General features: G+C 55.9%; 3 protein-coding genes across 4 annotated transcripts; 2 read left to right on the top strand and 1 right to left on the bottom strand.

The window, feature by feature from the left end:
• Positions 1-455: 455 nt before the first annotated feature.
• On the bottom strand, positions 456-5,503 carry PTGES2 (prostaglandin E synthase 2). Of its 2 annotated transcripts, XM_019728686.3 has the most exons (7): positions 5,172-5,495; positions 3,765-3,962; positions 3,002-3,060; positions 2,454-2,603; positions 1,974-2,174; positions 1,750-1,867; positions 456-1,056 (listed from the first exon to the last, which is right to left on the bottom strand). In XM_019728686.3, exons 1-7 carry the CDS (start codon positions 5,439-5,441, stop codon positions 934-936), a joined length of 1,119 nt encoding a protein of 372 aa, XP_019584245.3. In that variant the 5' UTR covers positions 5,442-5,495; the 3' UTR covers positions 456-933. The 2 variants fall into 2 exon arrangements, with proteins under 2 accessions (XP_019584245.3, XP_088649017.1); XM_088792891.1 differs by lacking the exon at positions 3,765-3,962 and having other exon boundaries at positions 5,172-5,503.
• Positions 5,504-15,482: 9,979 nt separating this feature from the next.
• On the top strand, positions 15,483-18,934 carry LCN2 (lipocalin 2). The gene is made up of 7 exons (XM_019728690.3): positions 15,483-15,768; positions 16,194-16,330; positions 17,435-17,514; positions 17,690-17,809; positions 18,019-18,120; positions 18,582-18,615; positions 18,739-18,934. Exons 1-6 carry the CDS (start codon positions 15,631-15,633, stop codon positions 18,599-18,601), a joined length of 597 nt encoding a protein of 198 aa, XP_019584249.1. The 5' UTR covers positions 15,483-15,630; the 3' UTR covers positions 18,602-18,615; positions 18,739-18,934.
• Positions 18,935-20,889: 1,955 nt separating this feature from the next.
• On the top strand, positions 20,890-24,374 carry BBLN (bublin coiled coil protein). Its single transcript, XM_019728703.3, has 2 exons — positions 20,890-21,124; positions 23,905-24,374. Exons 1-2 carry the CDS (start codon positions 21,046-21,048, stop codon positions 24,075-24,077), a joined length of 252 nt encoding a protein of 83 aa, XP_019584262.1. The 5' UTR covers positions 20,890-21,045; the 3' UTR covers positions 24,078-24,374.
• Positions 24,375-24,575: the final 201 nt, after the last annotated feature.

Raw genomic sequence — 24,575 nt, 5'->3', positions numbered from 1 at the left:
TGCCAGGGGCCCTGCAAGGCACTGCTCTCTGACCTTGGTGTCCTTGGTCTGTACAGCAGGATTAGAACAACCCCGGCTCCTGCTCTGAGCCCGACATCATTCTGTGCACTTGACCTGCATCTTGTCACTGAACCCTCACAACTTCCCCAGGAGGTGGGGACTATCATGACGCCCATTTGGCAGATGAGGAAACTGAGGCTCAGAGAGGGGAGCCACCACCCAGAGTCCCAGTCAGTCCCTCAGAGACTGTACCCTGGACCATCTCTGAGCCTCGCTGCTGATGTCCCAAGCCTCATGTGACACGAAGCCTGCTAAGCCTTTGACCCCAGGCCTGCCACTTAGTAATACTGGACAAACAGTAGTTACCAGCAGGGCTGGGCTTGACCCCATTCCAAAGCCATCCGAACTGGCAGCCACTTGCAGCCCCTGCCACAGAGCTCACCACAGCACCGTCAGGAGGGGAGCAGCAATCTTTTTATTTCAAATATGACACAGAGTCCTGGGGGTGCTTGGGAAAAGCAGAAACCAGGGGAACCAAGGATGGGGCTCTCCCTAAATGGAGTGTCCCTACTTCCTTTGTCCAAGGCAGGAGCCCAACCCAATTCCCACCTATAGGGTGTAGAGGGGGCAGCCACTGAGAGCCCCAGAGAACAGGAGACGAGCAGGAGGCCCAGGGTGGGGGTGGGCAGCCCCTCCGTGCCCCACAGGGGACTGTGATGGGAAATGGAGCCTGGCCTCATCACCTCATGTCCCAGGGCTCTAGCAGGCATCCAGTGTTAGAAACAAAGAATGCTGGGGGGATGGGGGTGGGCAAGAGGTGAACGATCCTGCCCCCTCCCCGGACAGCATTGCCGCATGCTGGCTCAGCGACCCTCGTCCCTGCAGCCAGTGTCTTCTGCTGTGTCCCCGTTCCTCCCAGCAGGGAGGCTCAGCTCACTGCGGGGCCTCAGCGATGGCCTTCTCTACCCGCAGGTACCAGGGCTGGATGCGAGTGTGTTGCATCAGGTCATCAAAGGCCTCCAGGCCCTCCATCACACGCAGCACGCCATACACCGCCTAGGGTGGGTCCAGAGGTGACATCCAGACCCATCCCATTATCTGCCAGCTGTGTGCCCTGGGGCCTGTCACCTCCCCTCTCTGAGAGCTCTGAGACCCACCAGAGGGCTAATTTTGCACACAGGGCTTTGAAGTGCATGGGGTGGCTGCAGGTTTCGCCTGCCCCACACCCACACTCCCCTACTAGGCAAACCCCCGCCACCCCCTGCACCAGAGTTTCCTTTGGGACAATGCCTGCCCCCACTCTCAGGTCCTGAGACCTCCCCCACCACCCAGCTCTGAGACTGGGCCTGCCAATCAATGTGTTCCACCCTGACTACAGGACTGCTTCACGATAGACGTGGAGGCCAGGGCTTTTGCTGGGGGAAGGCTGGAGCACAGGACCTGGCCGACCTCAGGCTAAGGCCAACTGCAAGGAGTTGAGAGGCAACAGGAAAGCCTGAGCCCTGGTAACACAGCTTGGGCCCCTGGATCCAGCCGGACCTGAAGCCAACCCTTCCATTGAACTTGTCAGTTATGGGAACCAAGGCAGTCTTTAAGCCCCTGACAAAAGATGGAGCCAGGTGCTGCTGAGGTAGGAGAGCTGGGAGATGTAGGTATTGCCTACATCTGGGCTTTCCCCACCTGGGCTTCTCTGTCCCCAAAGATAGGCCCCTCAATCTGGGCACCCCCTACCATCACCACCACACTCACCAGGTCAGCAAGGTTCGGCTCCTGGCCCCCCATGAAGGGCCGGTCTTTGCCCACCGCTGCCACCCACTTATTGGCAGCCTCATAGAGGTCCTCACGCACGTCATCCTGGAGGTGGTGCCTGGGCAGGGATGAGGGAAGTCCATCAGGGGCCTCCTATCCTGGCCCAGGTGGGGACAGCGAGAAAGCTGTCACACATACACACATGCACACACGTGCGCCATCACCTGCTCTTGAGCCGCTTGCTGATGAGGTACATGGCAGCTGCGCCCACGTACTTGGCCATGGCACCCTCCACGGTCCCGAACTTGCCCTCCCTGACAATGTAGTCAAAGGAGGCCAGGGCCTCGGCAGGCGTGCGGTACACATTGGGGGAGATGAGATGTACCAGCCAGTCGTCTGCCCACTGCCGCCACTTCATCTCCTCCCTGCAGGCAAACGGGACAGAGGGCGGGCCAGGTGGGCTTCCTAAGCCAGGGCCTGGGAGGTGGGGGAGCAGACCCACTATCTCGACGTCCTAGTGTATGGATGGGAAGCTGAGGCCCAAGCAGCAGGTCCTTATGGAGACTCAGCCTGGCCTGGGGCTCGGCCCCAGCCCTCCTGGTTTCCCATGCTGCTTTCCCCTCACATCGCCTCTCAGCCTGGGCCCCTTTGGGGAAGACCCCCACCCTCGCCACCTCCCCAGGGCCGGCCCCAGCCCCACTCACGTCCTGGCCTCCTTCCCACCATACATTCGCTGGGCCTCCTTCTCGTCTAGCATGAGCCAGTACTTGTTGCAGAACTCCGTCACCTCCTTGCCCTGGTCATTCATGGCCTTCATGGGCGGATAGTAGGTGATGATGTCTTCCAGGGGCTGCCTTTGGGGGACATCCAGAGCCTCACCCCAACTCCTTCCTCCTCCAGGAGACTGAACCCTCCCCTCTTTAGGGTGATTACCCCCCCACCCCCACCCTCTTGTAGGTGACACAGGAGCTCCTGCAGCAAGAGGCATTTGGGACAGACACCAGGAGCACTTCCCTGACAGATGAGGAACACAGCAGTTGCCCCCAGATACTCGGTCTGAGACCTGGCATCTCCCGGGTCTCAGAGGGAGATGTGCAGAGAGGAAGGGGGTCTCAGAGCAGGATGCCCATGGCCCATTCTGGAGACGTGAACAGCAGCCCAGCCTGCTCCCCATGCACAAACTCAGGTGAGGCCTCCCCGGAGACAGAAGGGACAAACTGACACCTGCCTGGGTGTCCGACAGGCTCCTTACCCCGATACCAGGTAGGTCTTAAGGGCGCTGATGATGACAGAGGAGTCGTTCAGTTGTTGCTGGAGGAGAAGAGGTTGGTTTACATCATAGGAGGGGGTCAGGAGCTGACTGGCCCTGGCAGGATCACAGGGGCCACTGAATAACACCAGTGCCCAGGCATTCCACAGGAACTGGGGCACTGTTTACCCACCCCTAGGGGCTTCCCCCTAAAACCAATGCCCACTGAGCTCTCCCCTCCCCGCAGGATACACTACCCACTCTCAGGGAGGCCCATCATAAGGGAGACCCAAGTGTGGCTAATGGGGAGCAGGGTCTGGGCCCACCTGGCCTTCTGGGCACTGAGGGACAGGGTGGACTCCAGAAGCTACATACTAGGAGCTAAGTACTGTGCCAGGCATTCCCCACAACCCAGAGAGTACAGTCCTCTGTTGATTAACGAGGAAGCAAGCCCAGAGAGCCTAAGTGGCTGTCCTCAAGTCACACAGCCAGAGGGTCAGAGCCACACCTTGAACCCAGACCACCCTGATTTCAGAACCCACATTGTTAAGCTCTGTGGTGCTCTTAGACTAGGCTGGTGTTTGGTGTTGGTAGGGAAGGAAGGCAGCCTCTATTTATTGAGTATCTACTGCACACCAGCTACTTTCCCTTCATAACCCTCAGCTGAGGCCAAGAGCCCAAGTTCCTTCCAGGGCTGCAGTGCAGAGCCCGACTCGAGGGTACTCCAGGACAACCCGGGACATGGTGGGGGGCTCCCGAAGCTCACCAAGCTGTCTCCTTCTTGGGCCAGCAGGATGGGCACCTTCCTATAGGAGGAGAACTTGATCTCGGCCCTAAGCACGGGGTTCACCTCCACCACCTGGTAGGGCAGGGCATGGAAGTCCAGGAAGGCACGGACCTTGCTGCAGAAGGGACATGTTTTGTACTGGTACAGAGTCAGCTGCAGGCGGCCGGACAGGGAGAGCTGGGTGGGGAGCAGAGGGAGGGGGGCTTCTGAGGCCTGGTACCCAGCGCTGCCCCCCAACCCAGGCCCTGCCCCCAAGCAAACTTGTTTCCTAGAGAAGTCTTCTAAGATGACCCTGAGAACATTGGGAGGAATGGGGGGTGGCGTGGAGAAAGAGGGTATGGGGAGGTGGGGAGCAGGCTCATGCAGTGGACAGCCCAGGCTCAGCCCCCATCCAGAGCGCTCCCCAGGCAGGAAGTCTGTGTAGGAGAAATCTTCTGATCTCTGTCCTACACTGGATAAAAACCTCTCTTCTTCCTCCTGTTCCAAAGGGACACCAGACACCCACAGGTGTGCCCTCCCAGACGCAGAGCAATCGTTTCAACTCAACGTGCCCATCCCCATTCCAACCCCAGGGACTTCTGAGTGAGGGCAACAGAGTTGGGCTACAACCCAGCCAGTAGCCCAGCATCGGCCAGAGTGGGGTCTACCTCAAATCTCCAAGAGGGGAGGGTTGTATCTGGGCCATGGGCCTGGATCCTGGTTCCCTCCAGCAGGAAAGCCCCAAGTGAGCTTGCTACATATTCATGTTTGAAAGTCACAGCTGCAGTCAATGTTCAGATGGGAAACAGGCTGGCCCCTTGGAGGTGGGCAGGGAGATACAGAAAACTCCACCCACCCGTTACCCTGGATACAGAAAAAAGCACCTGTGGGTGGGTGGTGGGGATCCCAGCAGAGAACGGCTGTGCTAGTGCTGTGTATAAAGCACTGCAAAGGCAGCTGGGCCACCCCCTGGCTCTGTCCCTCCCTGTCTCCAGGCCTGGAGTCTAAGGGTCATCGGTTGCATGAAAATACTACTAACAATACTAATAAATACACGACCTTAGGATTTAGGGATGATGGGAGGGGATCGACAAAAATGTTTGAAAAGTGATAAACTGTGAAAGAGGCTTTCTCTTTTCTGTGATCTGCAAATCTTCCCATTAAAAAGTCTTGAAACAAGTTAGCAAAACGCCTTTAAGACAAAGACAACAATTTTAGTTAGCAGGCATCAGTAGCGCCCCCATTTCACAGATGAGGACGCTGAGGGAACGGAGACAAAACCATCACTCTCCCAAGGTCACCGGCGGACCGAGGAGGCGATTCCCGACCTTGTCGCTTGTTAGATGTCCCGTAGTTCGGCGCTGACACCACAGCCCCTTCCAGTAGCTCGGTCCAGCCCAGGCTTACCTGCGTGGCGGAGCGCTTCGCGCGGAGATTCTGCGCATGCAGGTGCCACCGCGCGGTGTAGTACAACCCCACGGCGCCCCCCAGGGCCAGCGCCGCAGCCCCCAGGAGCCGTGGGCTTCCCTTGCGGGCGGTGGCAGCGGGGCCCCGGCCTCCTGCCGCCCCCGCGAAGCCGGTTCGGCTCTGTGCTGGGAGTCCCGGCGCAAGGCGACCACCCAGCCTCCAGGCCAGAGCGCGCCCGCCTGGCCACAACGCGCGTGCAGCCTGGGCCATGTTCGCAGTACCGGCGCCGCGGGAGGGCGCGCGAAACGAAGAAGGCCGGACTTAGGCTTCCCTTAAAGGGCAGGGTCTCTCGCGCTTCGCAGGTTGCCAGGGGTGACAGTGACGCCGCGCGGGTAGGGGGCTACTGCCCTCGCGGCTTGGGGCGTGCGTACCCGGCGCCCAGCTTCCACACACCCGACATCAACGTACCGGGAATGTCCGGGAGTCGCTAAATGCCCCTGCTTCTGAATATGTAGACGTAACAGGTCTCGGTGGTGACCCGGGCTGAATGCGAAGAATGCCTGGGCACTAGCTCCGGCTGGGCCACGCAGCTCCACGTGTGGCCTTTAAGTCTCAACGTCGTCCGTAATAAGCGTAATTTCTACCTCATGTACACAGCTGAAAATGACTGAACCTTTCGGAGGGTCAGGGAAAGGGTCATGGCTTCGGGTTCGGGCAGAAACTACCGAACCCGACCCAGCCACTCCGGCTCTTTCTGCCCTCCCGCACCGCTGCACCATTTCTCCTATGACCCGAACCATAAAAGCTTCTGTACACTTTGGGGACCTTAGAAACCATGTGTCTCCAATTTCGCCCACGCAAAGGCGCAGGTTCGCCCACCCGCAGGTTCTCACCAGCTTGATGGGACAAAATGGGGGTCCCACACTGCCCCCGCCCCCTGATGGGCTCATTAGTCGGAGCTAAGGCCCCAGCCTCCACCACCACCACCTAGGCTTCTCGCCGGGCAGCCCGGGGATGGCCCCGCCCAGCGGCCTGAAGAGGGGCGGGGATCGACGAGTGGGCGGGGATCTGAAGGCGCTACAGGTTGTGGGCAGGACCTGGGCTGAGTTCTGCTCGCGAGGAGGTTTGCGTTGATAGGTTCAACGGCATTTATTTATATACGTCAAGACATCAAATTGCTCAAAAACCGCAATGAAAGGAGTATGTCAAAAGGACCCGGGAGATCTCGGTGGCCAAAGCTGGAACAATTTGAGCAACAAAATGAGAGTTTTGGATTATAAACCAAAGTATAAGATAAATATCCATGAGCCCATTCTGATACAAATAAACGATTGAATTAATAAATAAATGGGGAAAAGACAAATCTCCCATGCAGAAGAATTCCAAATAATTTATGTAGACACACTGCCCTCTAGGAGATGGAGCAAAATTCCCACTCTATAGATGCGGGCTGCAGAGGGTAACTTCCTTCCCAAGGGGACGTCCCAATTTGCAAAGGGGAAAGAAGAGTCACCTTACAGTGGAAACACCTGACAACATACCTCAGCCAGGTGATCAAAGTCAACATCAGCCGTGATTAGTCATGTGGACAGTATGTCTTCGATGTGATGTGATGAAAGTGGCACTTTACCTGTGGTCTTCCTCCTAAAACCCATAACCCCAGTCTAATCATGAGAAAAACACCTGACAAGTCCCAATAGAGGGACATTCTACTAAATATCTGAGCAGTACTCAAAATAGTCAAGGAAAGTCATCAAAACCAAGGAAAGTCTGAGAAACTGTCAGAGCCCAGAGGAGCCTGGAGACATGAGGACTAAATGTAAAATGGTTTCCTAGATAGGATCCTGGAACAGGAAAAAGGAGGTTATCTGAACACTAAGGAAATCCAATAAAGTATGGACTTCAGTTAATAATAATGTATCACTAGTAATTCATAAATTGTAACAAATGTACCAAACTAATATAAGATGTTCATAATAAGGGAAACTGGGTTCAGGCTATATGGGAACTCTGCAAAAATTATTTTCATAATTTTTCTATGAAACTTTTAAAAGTTTATTTTTTAAAATGTCAAATTGTGCACTTTGAAGATGTTCAGTTTATATCGCATTGCTAGTGTTCTGTTTGTGGGAAGATTTGTTAAAAACTGATTCTATTTCTGTGGTGGTTATAAGGCCACTCAGACTTTCTTTTACTTCTTGAATGCATTTTGGTAAGTTACAGTTTTCTGGGAAGCTTCCCATTTCATTACCTCCAACATTCTTTTACCCTTTTAATGTCTATAGATTGTATAGTTAGAGCCACCTATCCCCCCCTTTTATTTATTTCTTCTGTTTATTTGTGCCTTATATCTTTATGTCTTGAGAAGTTTTTCTAAATTTCTAACTATGTTACTAGTCTTTTCCAAGAGTCAACTTTTGACTTATATCTTTCTATTTTATTAATTTCTGCTCTTAACTTCATTTTCTCCTTCTATTTTCTTTGGATTTATGCTGTGGTTTCTTTTCTAAACTTTTACTTTGGACACTATCCTTTCGACTTTGCAGCTTTTCTTATCATAAAACACATACTTAAGGCTGTACATGTCCCCCTGTGAGTCTGGCAGGGCATTAAGAGTCTGTTTCATGCTAGATCTGGCTGTCTGGTGGAGGGGGACCCTTCAGGGTATCCAGACTGCTGTTCACCCAGGATTCCTTTTCAGATGGTCCCCTCCCGCCACGGGAGGACCTGGCGCCCCTTCCTGCCTGCCCTTACCAAGCAGCAGCCCCTCCCAGGCCACTTGCCTGCTTTGCTCTTCAACAGGGGCTGATGCAGCCAGTTGCTTGCCTTTGACTTTTCTTGGCAGTACTTTGACTCCAGTCCACACACTCCAAGGCCAAAATCAGCCCCCCCCCCCGCCCCCCCCCCCCCCCCCCCGCCCCGCACTTCCCCTACAGTTCTCTACAATAGAACTGTAGAGAGGCAGGAGGTGAGAGAAGCAGCTCCCTCCCCATCCTGCTCCCAGTGGAGATAATAATAGATAGAAAGGGAGGGGCACTGGTCAGGGAAGGGAAGGACCCTGAGACCCTTGAATACTAGGCTAGGCCCTCTGGTGGAACTCTCCTCACCCCCACCCCCACCCCCGGCTTTTAATATTTAATACTAACCGCAGGCACTCAGAGGTACACCTGGTGTGCCCTTGGGAGCCTGTAGGAACCCTTAGCTACACAGGAAGGGGAAGCCAACGGTAGAAGGGCAAGGCTTCCACGTTTTAGCCACAGCCGCTGCTGGGGCACCCAAAACCCTGCCTAGGACTGAACTGAGCCCTGAGGCTTCTCAGCCAGGGAGACTAGGGCCTCTGAGCAGCCGGGCTGCAGCTGTCTGCACAGGCCAGGCCACCCAGGGTCCAAGGCCCCTTCTAAGAGGAACCTAAGTCCCTCTATGAGTAGGTCTGGGATGTGGGTGGCCCAGGATGGTACAGCCTGGGGTGTGGGGAGGAGTCTGCAGGGGTCAAGGGGACTATGATAGGCTGGAAAATGGCCCTCAAAGGATATTCATGTCCTAATTCCCAGAACCTAAGAATGTAACTTTTATTTAGAAACAGAGTTTTTGCAGATGTGATAAAGATTTTCTTTATTACTACATTTTTTTTTTTTTTTTTTTAGTTTGGGGACTCGTGGTTTTTTGTTTTGTTTTATTTTGTGTTTTTTTTTTTTTTTTTTTATGGGGAATATTGGGGAACAATGTTTTTCCAGAATGTCAAATTGTTTCTCAATCTAATTGTGGAGGGCTCAGCTCAGCTCCAAGTCAAGTCATGTTTTTTTTTCAATCTAGTTGTGGAGGGCACAGCTCACTAGAACCATGTGGGACTCGAACCGGTGACCTTGGTTCACCACTGAGCCAAGTGACCCCCCCCCACTAGTGGCTCAGCTCCAAGCTCAAGCCATTGTTTTCCATCTAGTTGTGGAGGGCGCAATTCACTGGCCCATGTGAGAATCGAATCAGCAACCTTGTTGTTAAGAGCTCGCGCTCTTAAAACTGAGCCATCCGGCCGCCCCATTTATTACTACTTTGTAAAATTTTATAACAGTGTCCTAATGCCTGATTTTTAAGGTGTATAAATTAAATGTATGCATTACTTTCTTCAGAAGAAAACAAAACAAGCTATATTTTTCTTGGTATGGCCCAGATTTTTCCCTTTCCTGAAGATTTGACAATATTCCAATTCCTGATTCATAATACAATACAGAGTGCATTCTGTTATCAAATATCTAAGAGAATAAAAAAAATTATTTTTACGACTCACCAATATTTTAATAGTAGAAGACAGGTTTTCCAAACTAATGGTTGGCCCTTCCCTTTTCCTTCTCCCTTCCATCTGTCCTTCTTTCTTTGCCTCTTATTCCACCTCTTAAATAAGCTTGGATTTTGACATGAAGAGATCATCCCAGTTTATCTGGGTCGATCACAAGTGTGCCCATAAGAGACAGAGGGAAATAACACACAGAGGAGAAGAGAATGTGAACACAGGCAGAGATTGGAGTGATGGGGCCACAAGCCAAGGAATGCCCGCAGCCACCAGAAGCTGAAAGAGGCAAGGAAGCGTTCCCTGGAGGCTCTGGAGGGAGTGCGGCCCTGCCCACACCTTGATTCCGGCAAAGTGAACTGATTTCAGACTCCTGGCCTTTGAATGTGGTGTTTTCAATTCTCAGCCTATCCACATTGTAGAAGCTGCTAAAAGTGGAAACATCACAGTTAGGAAAGTATGCTCTGGGGGGAAGGCCAAGAGCACGGCTGGGCAGGGGACCTAAGGATGTGGGGAAAAGGTGCCCCAGGACAGGGAGACTCAGCGATGTGAGAAGGTGGCTGTCTCAGTCCACTGGGGCTGCTATAAATACCACAGACTGGGTAGCTTACAAACAACAGAAATTTCAGTTCTGGAGGCTGGAAGTTCAAGATGAAGCCAGTGGTAGATTCAGTGTCAGGTGAGGGCCCACTTCCTGGTTCACAGACAACTGTCTTCTCACTGTGTTTGCACATGGGGGAAGGGGTGAGGGAGCTCTCTGTGGTTTCTTAAAGGGCACTAATCTCATTTATGAGGGCTCCACCCTCATGACCTAATTACCTCCCAAAGGCCTCCCCACCTCCAAATATCATTATACCAGGGATTTGGTTTCAACATATGAATTTGCGGGGGACACAAACATTCAGTCTATAACAGTGGCCCACAACAGGGAGACCCAGGGGTGTGGATGGAGGCAGAGGAGTCATGGGACACTCCAGCCCTGGCAGACCCAAGCCGAGCGCCTCAGGAGTCTCCCTTGAGGCTGCCCCGACCCTGGAGGCCAGTACTCACTCAAGACCTAAGGCACTCTGGGCCCAGAGGCAGCCACCCAGACCTGGGCCCTGCATTCTCTGGCCTGCCCACCGTGCCTTTGCAGAGCTTTCTCACCCCTGAGAGGTGATTCTGAGTCACGAGAAGAGGGAAGGGGGAAGTCCTCCAATCCAAAGTCCCCAGAAACCACACTACCCCCTCAGATTCCTGACCTGGTTCCCCTGAGAATTGGGCCACAGAGGGACAGTGGCCAAGCCAAGCCCAAGGCCTCAGTGGGTGTTCTCTGTGTCTTCTCCATTCTCTGTACTACTCTCCTGGCCCTTTGCCCCACTCTCCACTGGCCCAGGTGGCCCCCTTCTCCTTTTTTCTTTTTTTTTTAAGGAGCACAGCTCACAGTGGCCCATGTGGGGATCAAACGGGCAATCTTGGTGTTATCAGCACTATGCTCTAACCAACTGAGCTAACTGGCCACTCAACCCCCTTCTCCTTTTGAAGGCAGACACGCTCTTCCTTCTGAGCCTGACCTTGTCCTCACTGCCTGTTACAGCCACAGACCTCACCCCATCGGAAATAAACAGTTGGTCCAAGGAGGACCCCGCCAGACACCAACGTCCTTCAACCACTGAGATTAATGGGGAGGGGGACAAGGGCCCCTGCCTGGTCAGTCTCCAGTGGCAAGTACCCAGGGAGGACCCAGGCAAGAGCCTGAGCACCTCTCAGACATTTGTTCTCATTTAACCTTTCCAGCACCCGCTACCCTGCCCCCTGGGCTGGGCACTCCTCTGGTGTGTCCTGGGCACTGAGGGTACAAAGGCAAACCAGCCTTTCGGGAGAGCCAGATCCATCCTCACACAAGCTGCCTTTGATGGTGTCCGGCAGAGGCCCAGCCAAGGGCCCAGCGTACAGAGAGCATGGAGGTGACCCAGGAGTGGCCAAGGTAGAGGTGCCCTTTCCTGGGGTGCTGGGGCTACAGCCCAGGCAGGAGGGGTGCAGAGCGGCGAGGAGCAGAGGCCTATGACAGAGGTACTCCTGCCCAGCTCCACAGGAGCCCTGCGCCCACTCATCACCTTCTGGATGCCAGAAGCCCACGGCAGACCCTGCTCAGAACAGTGGCCTGCAGTCCCCTCTTCTGGTCATCAGGGGCCCTGTCACCTGCATGGGAGTCCAGGCCCCAGAGTGAAAGGCAGGAGCACCCATATAAGAACATGCTTGGGCCAGGCACCCAAGGACCAGAACCAGAAGACAGCCCTGGACCCAGACCTTGTGTGATGAGGCCTGCTGGGCCTTGCCCAGGGGACTCCAAGGACCTCCCCAGAGGGAGGAATCCAGTGGGTGTATGGTGGGGGGCGGGTCAGAAAGAGCTGACTTTCACAGCTTTTCCACAGGCACGATCCCCACCAGATATTTCTTAAGTAAGCCCTGGCATGAGAGATGGAGCATTGGGGCTGGAAAGCTGCTTCTGGAAACTAGAGAATCAAGCCAAAGCCCTAGAAGAGCAGGCCTTCCCCCTCCTGGGTGTGTCTGGACCTGCAGGGCCAAGGACGGCCCATCTGTGGACCCCAAGAGTTCCTGGTGCCATGACGCTTCCTAGGGCATCTGCTTAGAATCTTCTCCCCAGTGTGGCCCCAGGAAGCCTAGTCACCCACTACCGGGGCACATCTTGGCCAGCCCTTCTAGCCAGTCACAAGGCATTGCTACTGCCCCAGGCATTGTAGCTGGACTAACCACTGCTCACAAGCTTCCAGAAACCAGTCCAGGGGGTTAGACTGGATTCCTGAGATGCAGTAAGCGCACAGAACACTTAGGTACCTTCCTGGGGGGATTAGACCAGGCATGGGGCCTGGGTCCCTGTGTGTTGGGCGTGTGGAAGGGGAGAGCCACCTGCCAGAGACAGTGGGGGAGGTCTGGAGCAGCCAGACTTCTCCTGGCTCCTTGCCACAGAGAAACCCAAGTGTGGATGGTGTTTAAGGTCCTGCCATTGCTAAAGGGGACCCAGAGCAGGACTGGGAAGGCCCAGCCCTGGCTTCTCTCAGAAGGGGCTTGGCCCCAAAGTTTCTGTGTGGCTTGTTGTGGCCTCATTGGGACATTTGTAGGGGGGAGAGAGAGAGAGAGAGAGAGAGAGAGAGAGAGAGAGAGAGAGAGAGAGAGAGAGAAAGAGAAGCTGGTGGGGGTGATCCAGTGGGATCAGCCCAGGGACCACAGTGGAAAACGAGAGGGGCCAAGGGGAATTGCCCACACAGTGCCACATGCACAGTGCAGACCGTTCTGAGAGCCCCGGGCCCCAGAGACTGCCCCTTGCTCTGGGCAGGGTGAACCCGAGAATCCCCTCCTTGGCCAGGGGCCCAGGCCCAGTTGAGCTGACCCTACCCCCGAAGCCCTGCTAGACTCTGAGGAGAGTGAGCAGAGTATTGCTCCTTTGTCTCCGGCCCAGAATGCAGGACCACTCTCTTCCTTGGGCAGAATGTAAGAAGCACCGTCCACTGATCCCTGCCCTCCAGCTATAACCAGCCCAGCATCCATCTCCTGTTGGCTGGGATCAGCCGCAGCTTGGCCTGACCTCTGCCGCACGCATAAAACCATGACTCTCCGTGGATCCCAGCTGGTTCACAAACTGGCCCCTGTACACGGAGAGCAAGGAGAGACCGAAGAAAGAGGCAGCCACTCCAGATTGGTGGGTGGCAGGTTTAATAAGCCACGGAGGGAACTTCCTTAGGGGCTTGTCTTGGGCGCCACAAGACGAGGAGCTCTCCACACGCTCCCGCCAGAGTCTTAGTTTATAGAAGCCTTCATGGGGCGCAGTCACGTGTTCAGTCCAGATGGTCTCATACCACAGTGCTCTCTTGGGGCTGCGAACTTGACAACAGCTCCCACTGTGGGAATGGTGGGCAGAGCAAACCTTCAAGGACAGGAGAGGTGAGGAGGCTCCAAAGGCCTGGGCCCAGCTCGAAGGTCAACTGGTGGTCACATCCTCTCAATGGTTTCCCCCAACAACACCCACAAAGTATGGCTGGGACACTGCACACTGCTGAGACTCAAATCCCTGGACAGACCTCGTCCCCTCCCTCAGCTCCTGGACCAGCCCAACCTCCAGTGTTAGGCCAGCAGAGAAGGCAGGAGGCAGCCATGTGAGGAAGAAGAGATGGCCATACCAGGTTTCAGCCAAGGCCAAGACCACACAGAGATGATGACAGAGAGATAGACGAAGTCAGTGGGTCTGGACAGGCCTGGAGCCAGAATAAAGAAGCATGGGCACTGCGGGGGTTTGGTCAGAAACTCAGAGATGCCCTCATGTGGAGACACCTCATGTGTGTGCCCCCGGCACTGCATATGTGTGGCCTCGCAGAATCTGCAGCACAGCTCTTTACAGAGGGGGCCAGCGCCCCTGAGCTGGGCCATCTCCCCTCCTGTATCTGGCCTCTGTTTTCTCATGCTGTAGACCCAGCCTTCCCCACCTTCCCAGTTTCTAACAGGGATCACTGGCCACTCCGCCCCATGACTTTCAGAGTCTGGACTATTTCATCCGGTGATCTAGGGCACTGCCCCTCCCCTAGTTAAAATTCTGTGGGGCTCCACGGTTAGTTTCCTCCACATCCAGCAGTCACCTCAGGCTTGAAGATACCTTTTAAGGTCAAAGAGAGTAGCAGGGGAGGAACCCTTGGATGGCGGGTGGCCACTGGCACCTCTGGAGGGCACACAGTTTGGTGGCAACATTGTTCCCTGAAGCTTTGTTCATCTCCACTTCCTGTGCTTTCATCACCCAGACACGGAAGCAGTGCAGAGCCTAAGAGGGCCTCTTTGCCTTAGGATGGTCAAGGCTGTGTCCTACCCAACAGCTCAGGACCCTGTCCAAAGCCACTTCTCTTGGGGCCTGCCCCCCCAGAGCCCAGGCTGGGGGTGCTGGTTTCCTAGCAGCAGGTGGATAGAGCCAGTGGGGCTCCTGTCAGTTCCCTTAAGCTGCTGAATCCTCAGTTCAGCCTCAGGGCAGGATGCTAAACAGCCTCGGTTCTCATGCTGACATCTGGAAGACACTGCCCAGGGGCTGGGACCCATCACTACCTCCCAGGGATGGCCAGGCCCCCAGTGAGGAAACTCCTCTCTAGGACAAAGCTGGGATCAGCTATGGTAGGAACACTTCCAGGGCCCAGGCCTGGCCACCAAGGCTGTGGCCAGAGATGGTGGATAGTCCCAATGACCTGTCAAGGATGAGACCAAGTCCTTGCTCTTTCTGTGACCCAAAGCACTTGGTGTCCAGAGCAGTAGTGTAGAAAGCCGGCCTTCAGGCCCCAGCTCCCCCAGGCTACCTCACCCAGTGCAGGTGTGCCCCTCATTTCCCACCCTGACCAGGGTGGAGCTGGGACTGAAGCCTCCATGGTATTTTATGCTGCGGCTGAATTGCCCAGCTTGGGGTCCGTGTCCCAGGGGTCAGCTGCAAATGGGGCATGGAGGGTGGGAGGGGCCAACTCAAGGCGGGAGCCCTGCCAGGTCCGCCTCTGGGGAGGAAGGTCTCACCCTGTGCCAGTACCTGTGTGGGGCCCCTGGGAGGGGCAGGATCTGGGATCCGTGATCTCAAGAAACACAGAGCCCTTCTCTGTCACAAAGATCTGCTTTTAGCTGCCCCATCCTTCCCTGTCCCTCAAGAACCAGGAAATGGGGGCGAGGCATTGTTTGCATTCATCACGTGCCAGGAGTGGGAGCTCTCACAGCACAGAACCCAGCCTGGCCTGGTCTGAGCAGGGGGTCCTGGAGGTCAGAGATGACGGTTCAGCCAGATCAGGACTCCTAACCATGAACAGGGCCAACCAGAGAGAAGGGAAGGGGCACAGAGAGAGGACTGGGGGAGCCTTTGTCCTTGCCGGAGGTGTGGAGCTCTGTGGAATGTCCCTTCATGACTCCCCTGGCCTTCCTGTTCCTCTACTTTGCATAATCCTAACCATGAGGGACAAGAATCGTGCCAAGTGTTTCGGCAGGAGTTGCGGTACTTACCTCACTCTTCCTGAGTTTGGCAAAGGATAGATCACTCCACCCTGGCGTGAGTCGGCAAACGGGGACCATAAATAAGGTTCCCTCGGCCACCTCCTCACTTACCTCCTCCTCCTTCACCACCTGCAGGCCCAGCAGCTGCCCAGCTTCTTAAGCCCTGAAATCATGCCCCGAGGTCTCCTGTGGCTGGGCTTCTCCCTGCTGGGAGCCCTGCAGATCCAGGCCCAGGACACCTCCCCAAACCACATCCCAGCCCCTTCTCTGCTCAGCATCCCGCTGCAGCCCAACTTCCAAGATGATCAGGTAGGGAAGGGGCCTGGAGGGGCAGCTGGGAGGGTGGGAGCAGAAGGGAGAAGAGGCAAAGAGTCTTCGGAAGCAGGATGGGCCCAGGCTTCAGCTCAGAATGCCCTTCAGTCCCCTGATGGAAGCCATGCCCTGTGCCCCCTTACCCACTCCGACCTCGCTGACCTTCCCGGGTCCACACCCTCTCCCTTATCTCCGTAGGTCCATGCAGGGTGGGAATATCTTCAGTCCCTCCGCATGATGAGGAAACTGAGGCTCAGGGGGGCCAGCTGGTCACTTGCCAAAGGTCCCTGCCAGACTCGGGGTTCCTTCCTGGTCTGATGGCCTCTAGCTTCTGCCCGATCCTAAGGGCCCCGTCAGGAGCCCTATGGCCCAGGTAGAGGGGCTCGTGGGGTGCACTCTGCCTATCACCAGCCTCCCTGCAGTTCCAGGGGAAGTGGTACGTGGTGGGCCTGGCGGGGAATATATTTTCAAAAGAAGAACAAGGCAAGTTTAAGATGTACTCCACCACCTACGAGCTGAAAGAAGACCACAGCTACAATGTCACCTCCATCCTGCTCAAGTGAGAGCCGCTACCTCCTGGGGGAGCATGGGGACCCGGGGGGCTGCCCTGGCGGTGCCTGAGAGGCAGGCTGATGTCATGGTTATGGGGCGACGGAAGCTGACAGGCAGTTCTCCATCTCGCTGCTCGGTACTGGATTCATGTATCTGTTTCCTTCTTCATTAGATCAGCATTTACTGGTCACTTCAGCACAGACATACAGAGAGTGGTGAGGAGGGCCACAGTCCTCAGGAAATGAGACAGAGGGAGCAGGGGTGTCCTGGGTAGGAAGAGGCTCACTGGACCCAGCCTGGAACCCCATCCAGGACTTCAGTTGGGGGCTTCCAGGGAGGTGGCTTCTGGGCTGGGCCCTGAAGAAGCCAACCTACCTTGGCAGGACATGTGGGGGGTTCATAGCAGAGGCTGGTAGACTTGAAGAGAGCTGCTCCTTCAGGCAGAAGCATACCATTGCCAGGCTGCCCTGGGCAGGGGCTTGTGAGCAGCCTGGAGGGGGGCAGGTGCCACAATGCCAGCGGCCTGAGGCACTGGCACCCCAGGGAGCTGGTGAGCAGAGGATTGGTGGGCCACAAGGGCTCACCCAGCTCCTGTGGGTTTCTGGCTCTCGCACCTGGGGGAGCAAGAGGCAGAAGAGCGGGTTTGGGGAGATCAGCTTTGGGGTGCCAGGGACAGGGTGAGAGGTCAGGGCTGGCACAAGAGCTAGGGGAGTCCATGGCATGGAGCCGACTGGAACCTTGGAAGGTCAATTCCCCAGGAGAGGTTACAGAGAAGGAAACAGAAAGATAAGAATAGGAGACAAATGCCTGGGGTGCAGAGGATAGTATATAGGGAAGGCCACCAGGGGGAGACAGTCCTGAAGACAGAAGGACAGTGCACGCTGCAGGGAGGGTCTGAGCACCTCAGCTAGCCCAGGGCCCCTGGTGGGGACAGCAGAGATAGGCTCAGAGGGGGAGACCTGGGCCTCCTGCTGAGGTAGGGGATGGGCTGGTCCCTCCAGAATCAGAATCCCGGCCCCTTCAGCTGCAGCCCTGACCCCTACTTCATCCAGCCCAGGGGGTCCAAGCTTGTGTGTCTTCCCTCTCACCCACACATCTTTCACCGCCACAGGAACCAGAACTGTAACTACTTTATCAGAACTTTTGTCCCAAGTTCCCAGCCTGGTGAATTCAACCTGGGCAATATTAAAGGTGAGTCCTGAATGATGTGGGCCCTGGGGTTGGAGTGCTTGGGGAGCGGGGTCCGCCCAGAGGGGACACAGACCTTCCTGTGCCTCCACACAGATGCTGTCCTGGGCGGGGAGCTGGGTAGCAAGGAGCTGCTCCATCCTCCCAGCCAGGGCTGACCCCTCTCTCCACCCCGCAGCTTACCCGGGTCTAAAGAGCTACACCGTGCGAGTGGTGACCACCGACTATAACCAGTTTGCCATGGTGTTCTTCAAGGCGGTTTCCCAAAACCAGGAGAACTTCAAGATCACCCTCTATGGTGGGTCTTCACCCACCCTGTCAGGGACCCAGCTCCTGGTCACATTGGAGGGGCTCACCCCCACCCAGCCCATCAGCTTCACTCCGAGCCCTGGGGAGGAGAGAGGGCTTTCTGCAGACCCTCCATGAGGAAGGGTGCTGAGGCTCCTTTGTGCATTCAACAATATTTATGGAGTGTCTGCCGGCCACTTACGGCCACCTTGGCCACAGGGAGGAGCAAGGAGCTGACCCCTGAACTGAAGGAGGACTTCATCCGCTTCACCAAATCTCTGGGCCTCACTGATGACCACATCTTCTTTCCTGTCCCCATCGGTAATGGCCATTTGGGGAGAGGAGAAAGGGACACAGGGTCGGTCCACATCTGACGCTGCCCCAGGAGAGAGGAGGGCCTTGGTCCCCTGCTCCAGTCACTGGAGCCCCCTAGGAGCCACTTTGGGTTCAGGAAGATCACGCTCCAGCCCAGGGGTGTGTGTGGCAGGAGATCTGGGTGCCCAAGCAGGTAGCTGGGGCTCACTTGCCTCCTCTAAAGAACAGGTGACCCCAGGTTTTCTCAGGCCTTTCTCCTAGTTCCTTTCCCCATCGTCTGGCCCTGTTGCCACATCCCTGAGAGGGAACTCTCAGGTCTGTTCTTGGGCCAGGCTAGGGCCTAGGGCAGCCTGTGGGCAGTGCAGGGGCCCTGGTGGTCAGGGGCCACACACACACACACACACACACACACACACACACACACACACACATTCCTGTCCATTCTGATGGACTCTCTTCCCCTGCAGACAAGTGCATCGATGGATGACAAATGAGCGTGTAGTGAGTATGGCTGGGGAGGGGACTGATGGGAACCAAGGTGAAGCAGGGTGAGGGGGTCTCAGGACTGCCTTTGCTCCCCCACCCAACACTGCTGCCATCTTTACTCCCCTGTGTCCTTCTCAGGTGTCTCCTGTTTCTCTCCACCCCCACTGCCCTCATACTGGCCTCCGCCCAGGGTGCTACCCAGCTGCCCCTACCAACCCATTCGCCAATCAGAGAGCCAGAAGATCCTTCTCACAGTTTGGCCCACCAGCTGCTCCCCAGGCCACCCTGCGGATGGAGTCCTTCCTCAACTGCTAAATAAATGCATGCCCCCAAACTCCCAGTCTGTGTTCTTTGATCGCTGGGCCATCTGGGAAGGGGAAGGGCAAAGCATAAGCTCTCGTTAGCATCATTCCCAGACTCCCTTGCCGTCCTCAGTGAGGGTTGGAGGCCACAGAACCCAAGTCCAGCTTTGACTGAACACTTTCTAGCTCCCAGTCCTGGGCCCACCCCCAGGCCAACAGAGGCCCTCACATGTCCCTGCCTCCAAGGGGTGCCCAGACCAGTGGAAATAGTAATGGGGCCCCACCTCATGCCTCCACTTGGCCACTGCAACGGGTCCTATAGCAAAACCCAGCCAGGACTGGGCAGCAGGCGGAGATTGGAGAGCCTGACGTGCTGTTACCCACAACTCACTAGGACCCCTGTGGATACTAAATGAAGGCAACCGGGCAAGAGGGGTGAGCAGAGGGTGGGGCAGAGGCCTGCCCAGCTTGAGGTTGTGTTGGGCAGAGAGGGTCACCAGGGGTGGTCCCCTGCCCCTCTGTGAGCCTCCTCTGGGACCTGTGCACCCATCTGCCCGCACTGGGGGGTGACAGTGTCCATGTTGACTGCATTTAGAGCACTGTCCCTCACCCACACCTCCCTTTTATGATGACCTCTGGACTACCAAGGGTAGGGCTAGGGGAGGCGAAGAGGGGAATATGCTGCGAGGAATCCAGATTCCAGAAGGCTGGAGAGCTCCAGGCCTGTACCACCACTTGGCTAGGTCTGTGTCTGGGGCCTGACAAGCCCCTGTCCACCACAGGCTGCAGCTGTAGCCCCTGTTTGTCTGCATCACACACAGAAACTCCCTCTCCGGCCTCTTCTCCCCTTGCAAAGTCAGAGGCCAGAGGGGTGGGCTTCTGAAGAAACCCAGGCTTCTCTACCCCACAGACTTGCACACCTACACCATTCGTCCTTGGCCAGAGACGTGGGATGAAACTGGAGCTGTGAGCAGCCTCAGCCTCCAGGAAGCAAGACAGGCCTGAGAGCCAGGCCTGACACGATGCTCCTGCAGCCTCAGTACTCTGGGCCAGACTCCAGAGAGAGACCAGCTTGGTGCAGCCCGGGCTGAGTGAGGGATGGAGCTATGCCCACGGCCAGAAAGCCCCACACCAAGAAGGGCACCCAGGGGGCAACTGGCCAGAGCCCCACTAGTTGAGGGGGTGGAAGCTGCACCCAGCCTGCCTGCCCTTGGGCTCCAATTTGGGCAGCAGAGACAGTTTCTCTGCCTTGACCCAAACAACGCAGCTTCCCATCACCACCTGGGCCTACTGGGCCTTCCAGGATCAAACTCTGAGGACACAAATCGGCTCTGTGTTTTCCCCCAGGGTCACCTGGTTTATTAGTTGTAGTCACACAACAGCCTAGGCAACTGTCCCCCTGTGTCTTTCCTTAAGGAAAGAAGAGTCTGTGAGACTGTGCCTTTTTGGGTCTTTGTTCCATCCTTATGTTTATACCTTATGTCTCTCTGTCTGGTCCCCAAAAGATGGTTTGCAGCCAAAGACGGGTAAGATATCTCACGGGAGATACAACCTAAGCCAGGCGGAACCGAGTGGGGACCCCCAATGAGCTGCCTTAGAAAAATATGGGAAGGGGCCTTGCCTCCCCTTCCCCCTGCCTGGGAAAAGCTGTTGCCGGCTCTGGCTTTTCCCTGGCACCTGTTTGTGAGAGAAGTTACAAAAACAATAAAGGTTCCCGGCAGCAGGAAAGGACAGGGTGGGCGTCCCAGGCTGCCCCGCCCTCTGCCCAGCTCGCTCGCCCTTGCTGAGGACCCGAGCTTCCACCATCTACGTTTCTCAGCGGGCAGCCCCGGTTTGGCCTCGCCCGGAGGCTGGGAGAAGAGGGGGCTCCACTGTTAGGCAGTGTGGGGCGGGGCTCTGGGGCGGGGCCTGACGGGGGGCGGGAGCGGAGTTCTGGCTGTGGGCGGGGCGGGGCGGAGCTCGGGCCCCGAAACTCCGGCCTTGAGGGCGGGACCCCGGCCGCCAGGCCGCAATCGGAGGCGGGATTCCACCCTTCCGGCCTTGAGGTCTATCGGTCGCCTCCACCTTCCGCCGGGCGCCGGCTGTCGGCGTGACGGTCGCAGTGTTTCATCGTCTCGCGGCCCTTGCGGCGCCCGAGCCCGCAATGTCGGGCCCCAACGGGGACCTGGGCATACCGGTGGAGGCGGGCGCGGAAGGAGAGGACGACGGCTTCGGGGAAGCAGGTGACCCAGGGGGACTGCTGAAACGACCTTTGCTTTCTCAGTGGTACCTTCCTGGGAAGGGGAATAGGTGCGGGGATAGGGGCTTGGAAGGGACCGCAGAGCCTTCTCAACACCCCCGCCCCCGGGTGGGTTGCAGCTGCAGGTGCCGTCTCTGGGTTCAGGGCGAGCACCTGCGAGTGGGTCCCTGGAAACGGCAGCAGCATTGGAGAATTGTGGGCAGCCGCCCCGTTTTGCAGATGGGGAGACTAAGGCCTCTCCAGAGACACTCGCCTTTTTGGGATTTGCTCCAGCCACTTCGTTCAGCCCGTGTGTGGACGGAGGCTCCTTAGGGGGCGGGGCCGGTGGACCTTCCTGGCTAAGCAAAAGGGGCTCTCTGGGTGGGTGCGCCCGCCTTGCTGAGTCAGCATCCCCCACCACCTCTTCTCGTGTGGCCTGGAGCCCTAGCGAATGTGACTTGCTTACAAAGCAGCCTGTTTCGTGCACAGCACTGCGGGAGGTGGGAGGGGAGGTTTGGAAAGAGAGAACCATCAACTCCCTTCTCACCCTCTGGAGCCTCAGTTTCCCCATCTGTAAAATAATAATGATTAGCGTCTCCTGCATTGAGATGTGTCAGGATGAAGTAGCAAAATGAATGGAAAATACTTAGTAGGTTCCTAGCATACAAGTGTTCAGTAAGTGGTTATTCTCTTTAGTGTAATAAAAATTGATGCATTAACTTAGAGCACAGGACTTAGTAAATGTGGGGTAAGTATGGAATCTGTGTTTTTTTGGTGACAGCTTTATTGAACTATAATTCACATACTATCCAATTCACCCATTTAAATTGTACAATTAGTTGGGCTTTAGAATATCCAGAGTTGTGCATCAATCACTATATTAGTTTTAGAACACTTTCATCACCCAGGGTTTGCATTTAATAGAGGTCGAAGACCTCCCGCAGGGGTAAGTGTTTGGCTGGCCACTTTGCCCGGGGCACTGCTGGTGAGCGATGGCCAGATGTGTGTAATCATGCTGGCAGCTGCGGTGGGAGCGTCCAGAAGGGCCTCCCAGGAGTCACATTGAGTGGATGCTGGCAGATTCACAGGACTTAGCACAGCGGGAGGAGGGAGGCAAAGGCTTGGAACTGGAACATACCCTTGATGCAAATAAAACCTGCCCCAGTGGTATGGAGACACCCATCCTTCTCCTGGCTGTGTCTCAGGACACAGAATGTGACATGTTGATAATGATCACCTATTAAGTACTTCCTGTGGCCAGACCCTGAGTTCTTGATATATTTGAGACCTCACAGATACTTAGCTCTTTAGCTCCCTTTTCTAGAAGGTGCTGTAACTTGCTGAGATGGAGCAGAGCTGGAGCTGAAACCCAAATGTCCCTGTTCCCCAAGTTGGCTCTGCCACCAACCAGTCGGAGGATCCTGGGCAGGTCCCTTCCTCCCTGGGCCTTGGTTTCCCTATCTGTGCCACAAGGGGGTTGGATTGTAAGATCCAACAGACTTTCCAGGACTCTGGCCTCTGTGAGGTGTGCCAACTCTGGGTCACGGGTGCTCTGCCTCCAGAATGCACACTCATTCGCACCCATATCCCAGACACACTCTTCCAGCCCTGGCTTTTTCCAAACACTGTCAGCCACTTCCCCTTTGTTCCAAGCTGGCAGTGGAGTGTATCTGAGTCATGGGCTGGCTCAGAACTGGGTCCCGCAGTGGGCACAGGCCCAGACCTTGGGTCCTAAGGGACATTGTGTTGCTGACAGAGGCAGGTCGGGATTGGCTGTGGAAGAGGAAGTGATGGTTTCTGGTGGAGACCATGGAAGGCTTCTCGGAAGAAGAGGCATTTTGAGCTGGTCCTTAAATGGCTGTTGTGGTTGAGGCCTTCTGGGCAGCAGGGACAATTTAGCCAAGGGAGAAAGGCTGGAAAGTTAGAGGCTTCATTCATTCATTCATTCATCCATTCATTCATTCAACAAATGTTTATTATGTGACAGTGAGGGCCTCAGGGAAACAGCAGTGAACACAAGACCATTCCACCTCTCACAGAGCTCTATAGTCTGGTAGGGGAGCCAGACCAGCACACAGATAATCACAGCAGTCAGTCCAGAGGTGAGGGCCATGGAGGTGTGAGGAAGGGGATCAGGAAGAGGCCTGGTCCAGTCTGGGGCATTGAGAGCTCCCTGTGGCGACATCCATGCTGAGACTTGAAGGATGAGTGGGACTCATCCAGGAGAGGAGGAGAGTAGAAAGACAAGACACAGTGCATTCCAGGCAGAAGCAACGGCTTGTTCAAGGGGCCTGAGGTAGGCAAAGGCAGCTGTGAGAGTGGAAAGGCAAAGGCATGGGAGGTAATGCTGGAGAGGGAAGTGGGGCTTTGGAGTCTTCGCGGTGCTTTATCCTGCGGGCAGAAGCCATGGAAGAGCTGGGAAGATAGGCCTGCTTGGGGACAGAGGCCTTGATTGCTCCACTCAGGAATGTGAGCTCTGGCCTCTAGGCAGATGGAGGATGTGGAAAGACCGTGGCATGTGGCAGAACTTCCCAGGCAGGACATTGGCTGATCTCCCTGACCACCGTAACCCTAGAAAAAATATGATGTGCTAAGGTATTACTATTATGTCTCCAAAGCCTGTCCTCCTTTGATATCCACTCATTTTCCAGATGGTGATACAGGCTCAGGCAGTAGGGACTTGCCAAAGCCTTTTTCGAGGCAGGCTGGGGAATAGATGGGGGGAGGATGTCTGTGAGCCCTGGGGAGATACAGGACCTTGGCTCTCTTTCCTCTTCCTTCCAGAATATGCTGCCATCAACTCCATGTTGGACCAGATCAATTCCTGTCTGGACCACCTGGAGGAGAAGAATGACCACCTCCACGCCCGACTCCAGGAGCTGCTTGAATCCAACCGGCAGACACGCCTTGAGTTCCAGCAGCAGCTCGGGGAGGCCCCCAGCGATGCCAGCCCCTAGGCTCCAGGATCCCCCAACCAGGCCCCAACCCTGCCTCCCGGGGCCAGGCTCTGGCCTGGGCACTCACCACCTGACTTAGATACGTTCTCAAGGGCTGGCCTACAGGTCCCCTGGTGGTTCTGCCTGCCTGGGCCACCCTTCAGGTACTCTGGGCCAGCGCTCACCACCCAGCCTCCCCTCCTGGGGCCAGGTGTGGGCCTGCGACCCATCTATCTTGCCTGCCTGCCCAATAATTCCAGGGCACTCTCCACTCTGCCCAGGCTTTGAAGGTCCACATTAAACAGGTCTCCGACACCACTGCGCCTCTCTGTATCCTGGGATGAGGACCCCTGTGGCTGACAGGTGAACAGAGCGGTCAAGACTTTCCAGACGTTGCTCACACACTCGCGACGCTTGGGCTTGAGGTTCTTGACTTTCGTGTATTTCCGGACATAGGGTGCAGGTGAAGTCAGGACTTCCTCCCCACCTGGTGTGCTCCTGGCCAGCAGTTGCTTCCCC

This window comes from Rhinolophus sinicus, chromosome 16 (genome assembly GCF_057876585.1).
Source record: "Rhinolophus sinicus isolate RSI-liver-muscle chromosome 16, RSI-T2T, whole genome shotgun sequence".
Taxonomy (NCBI): domain Eukaryota; kingdom Metazoa; phylum Chordata; class Mammalia; order Chiroptera; family Rhinolophidae; genus Rhinolophus; species Rhinolophus sinicus.
Note: the sequence above shows the minus strand (reverse complement) of the source record. Positions and strands in the feature narration are given on the sequence as shown.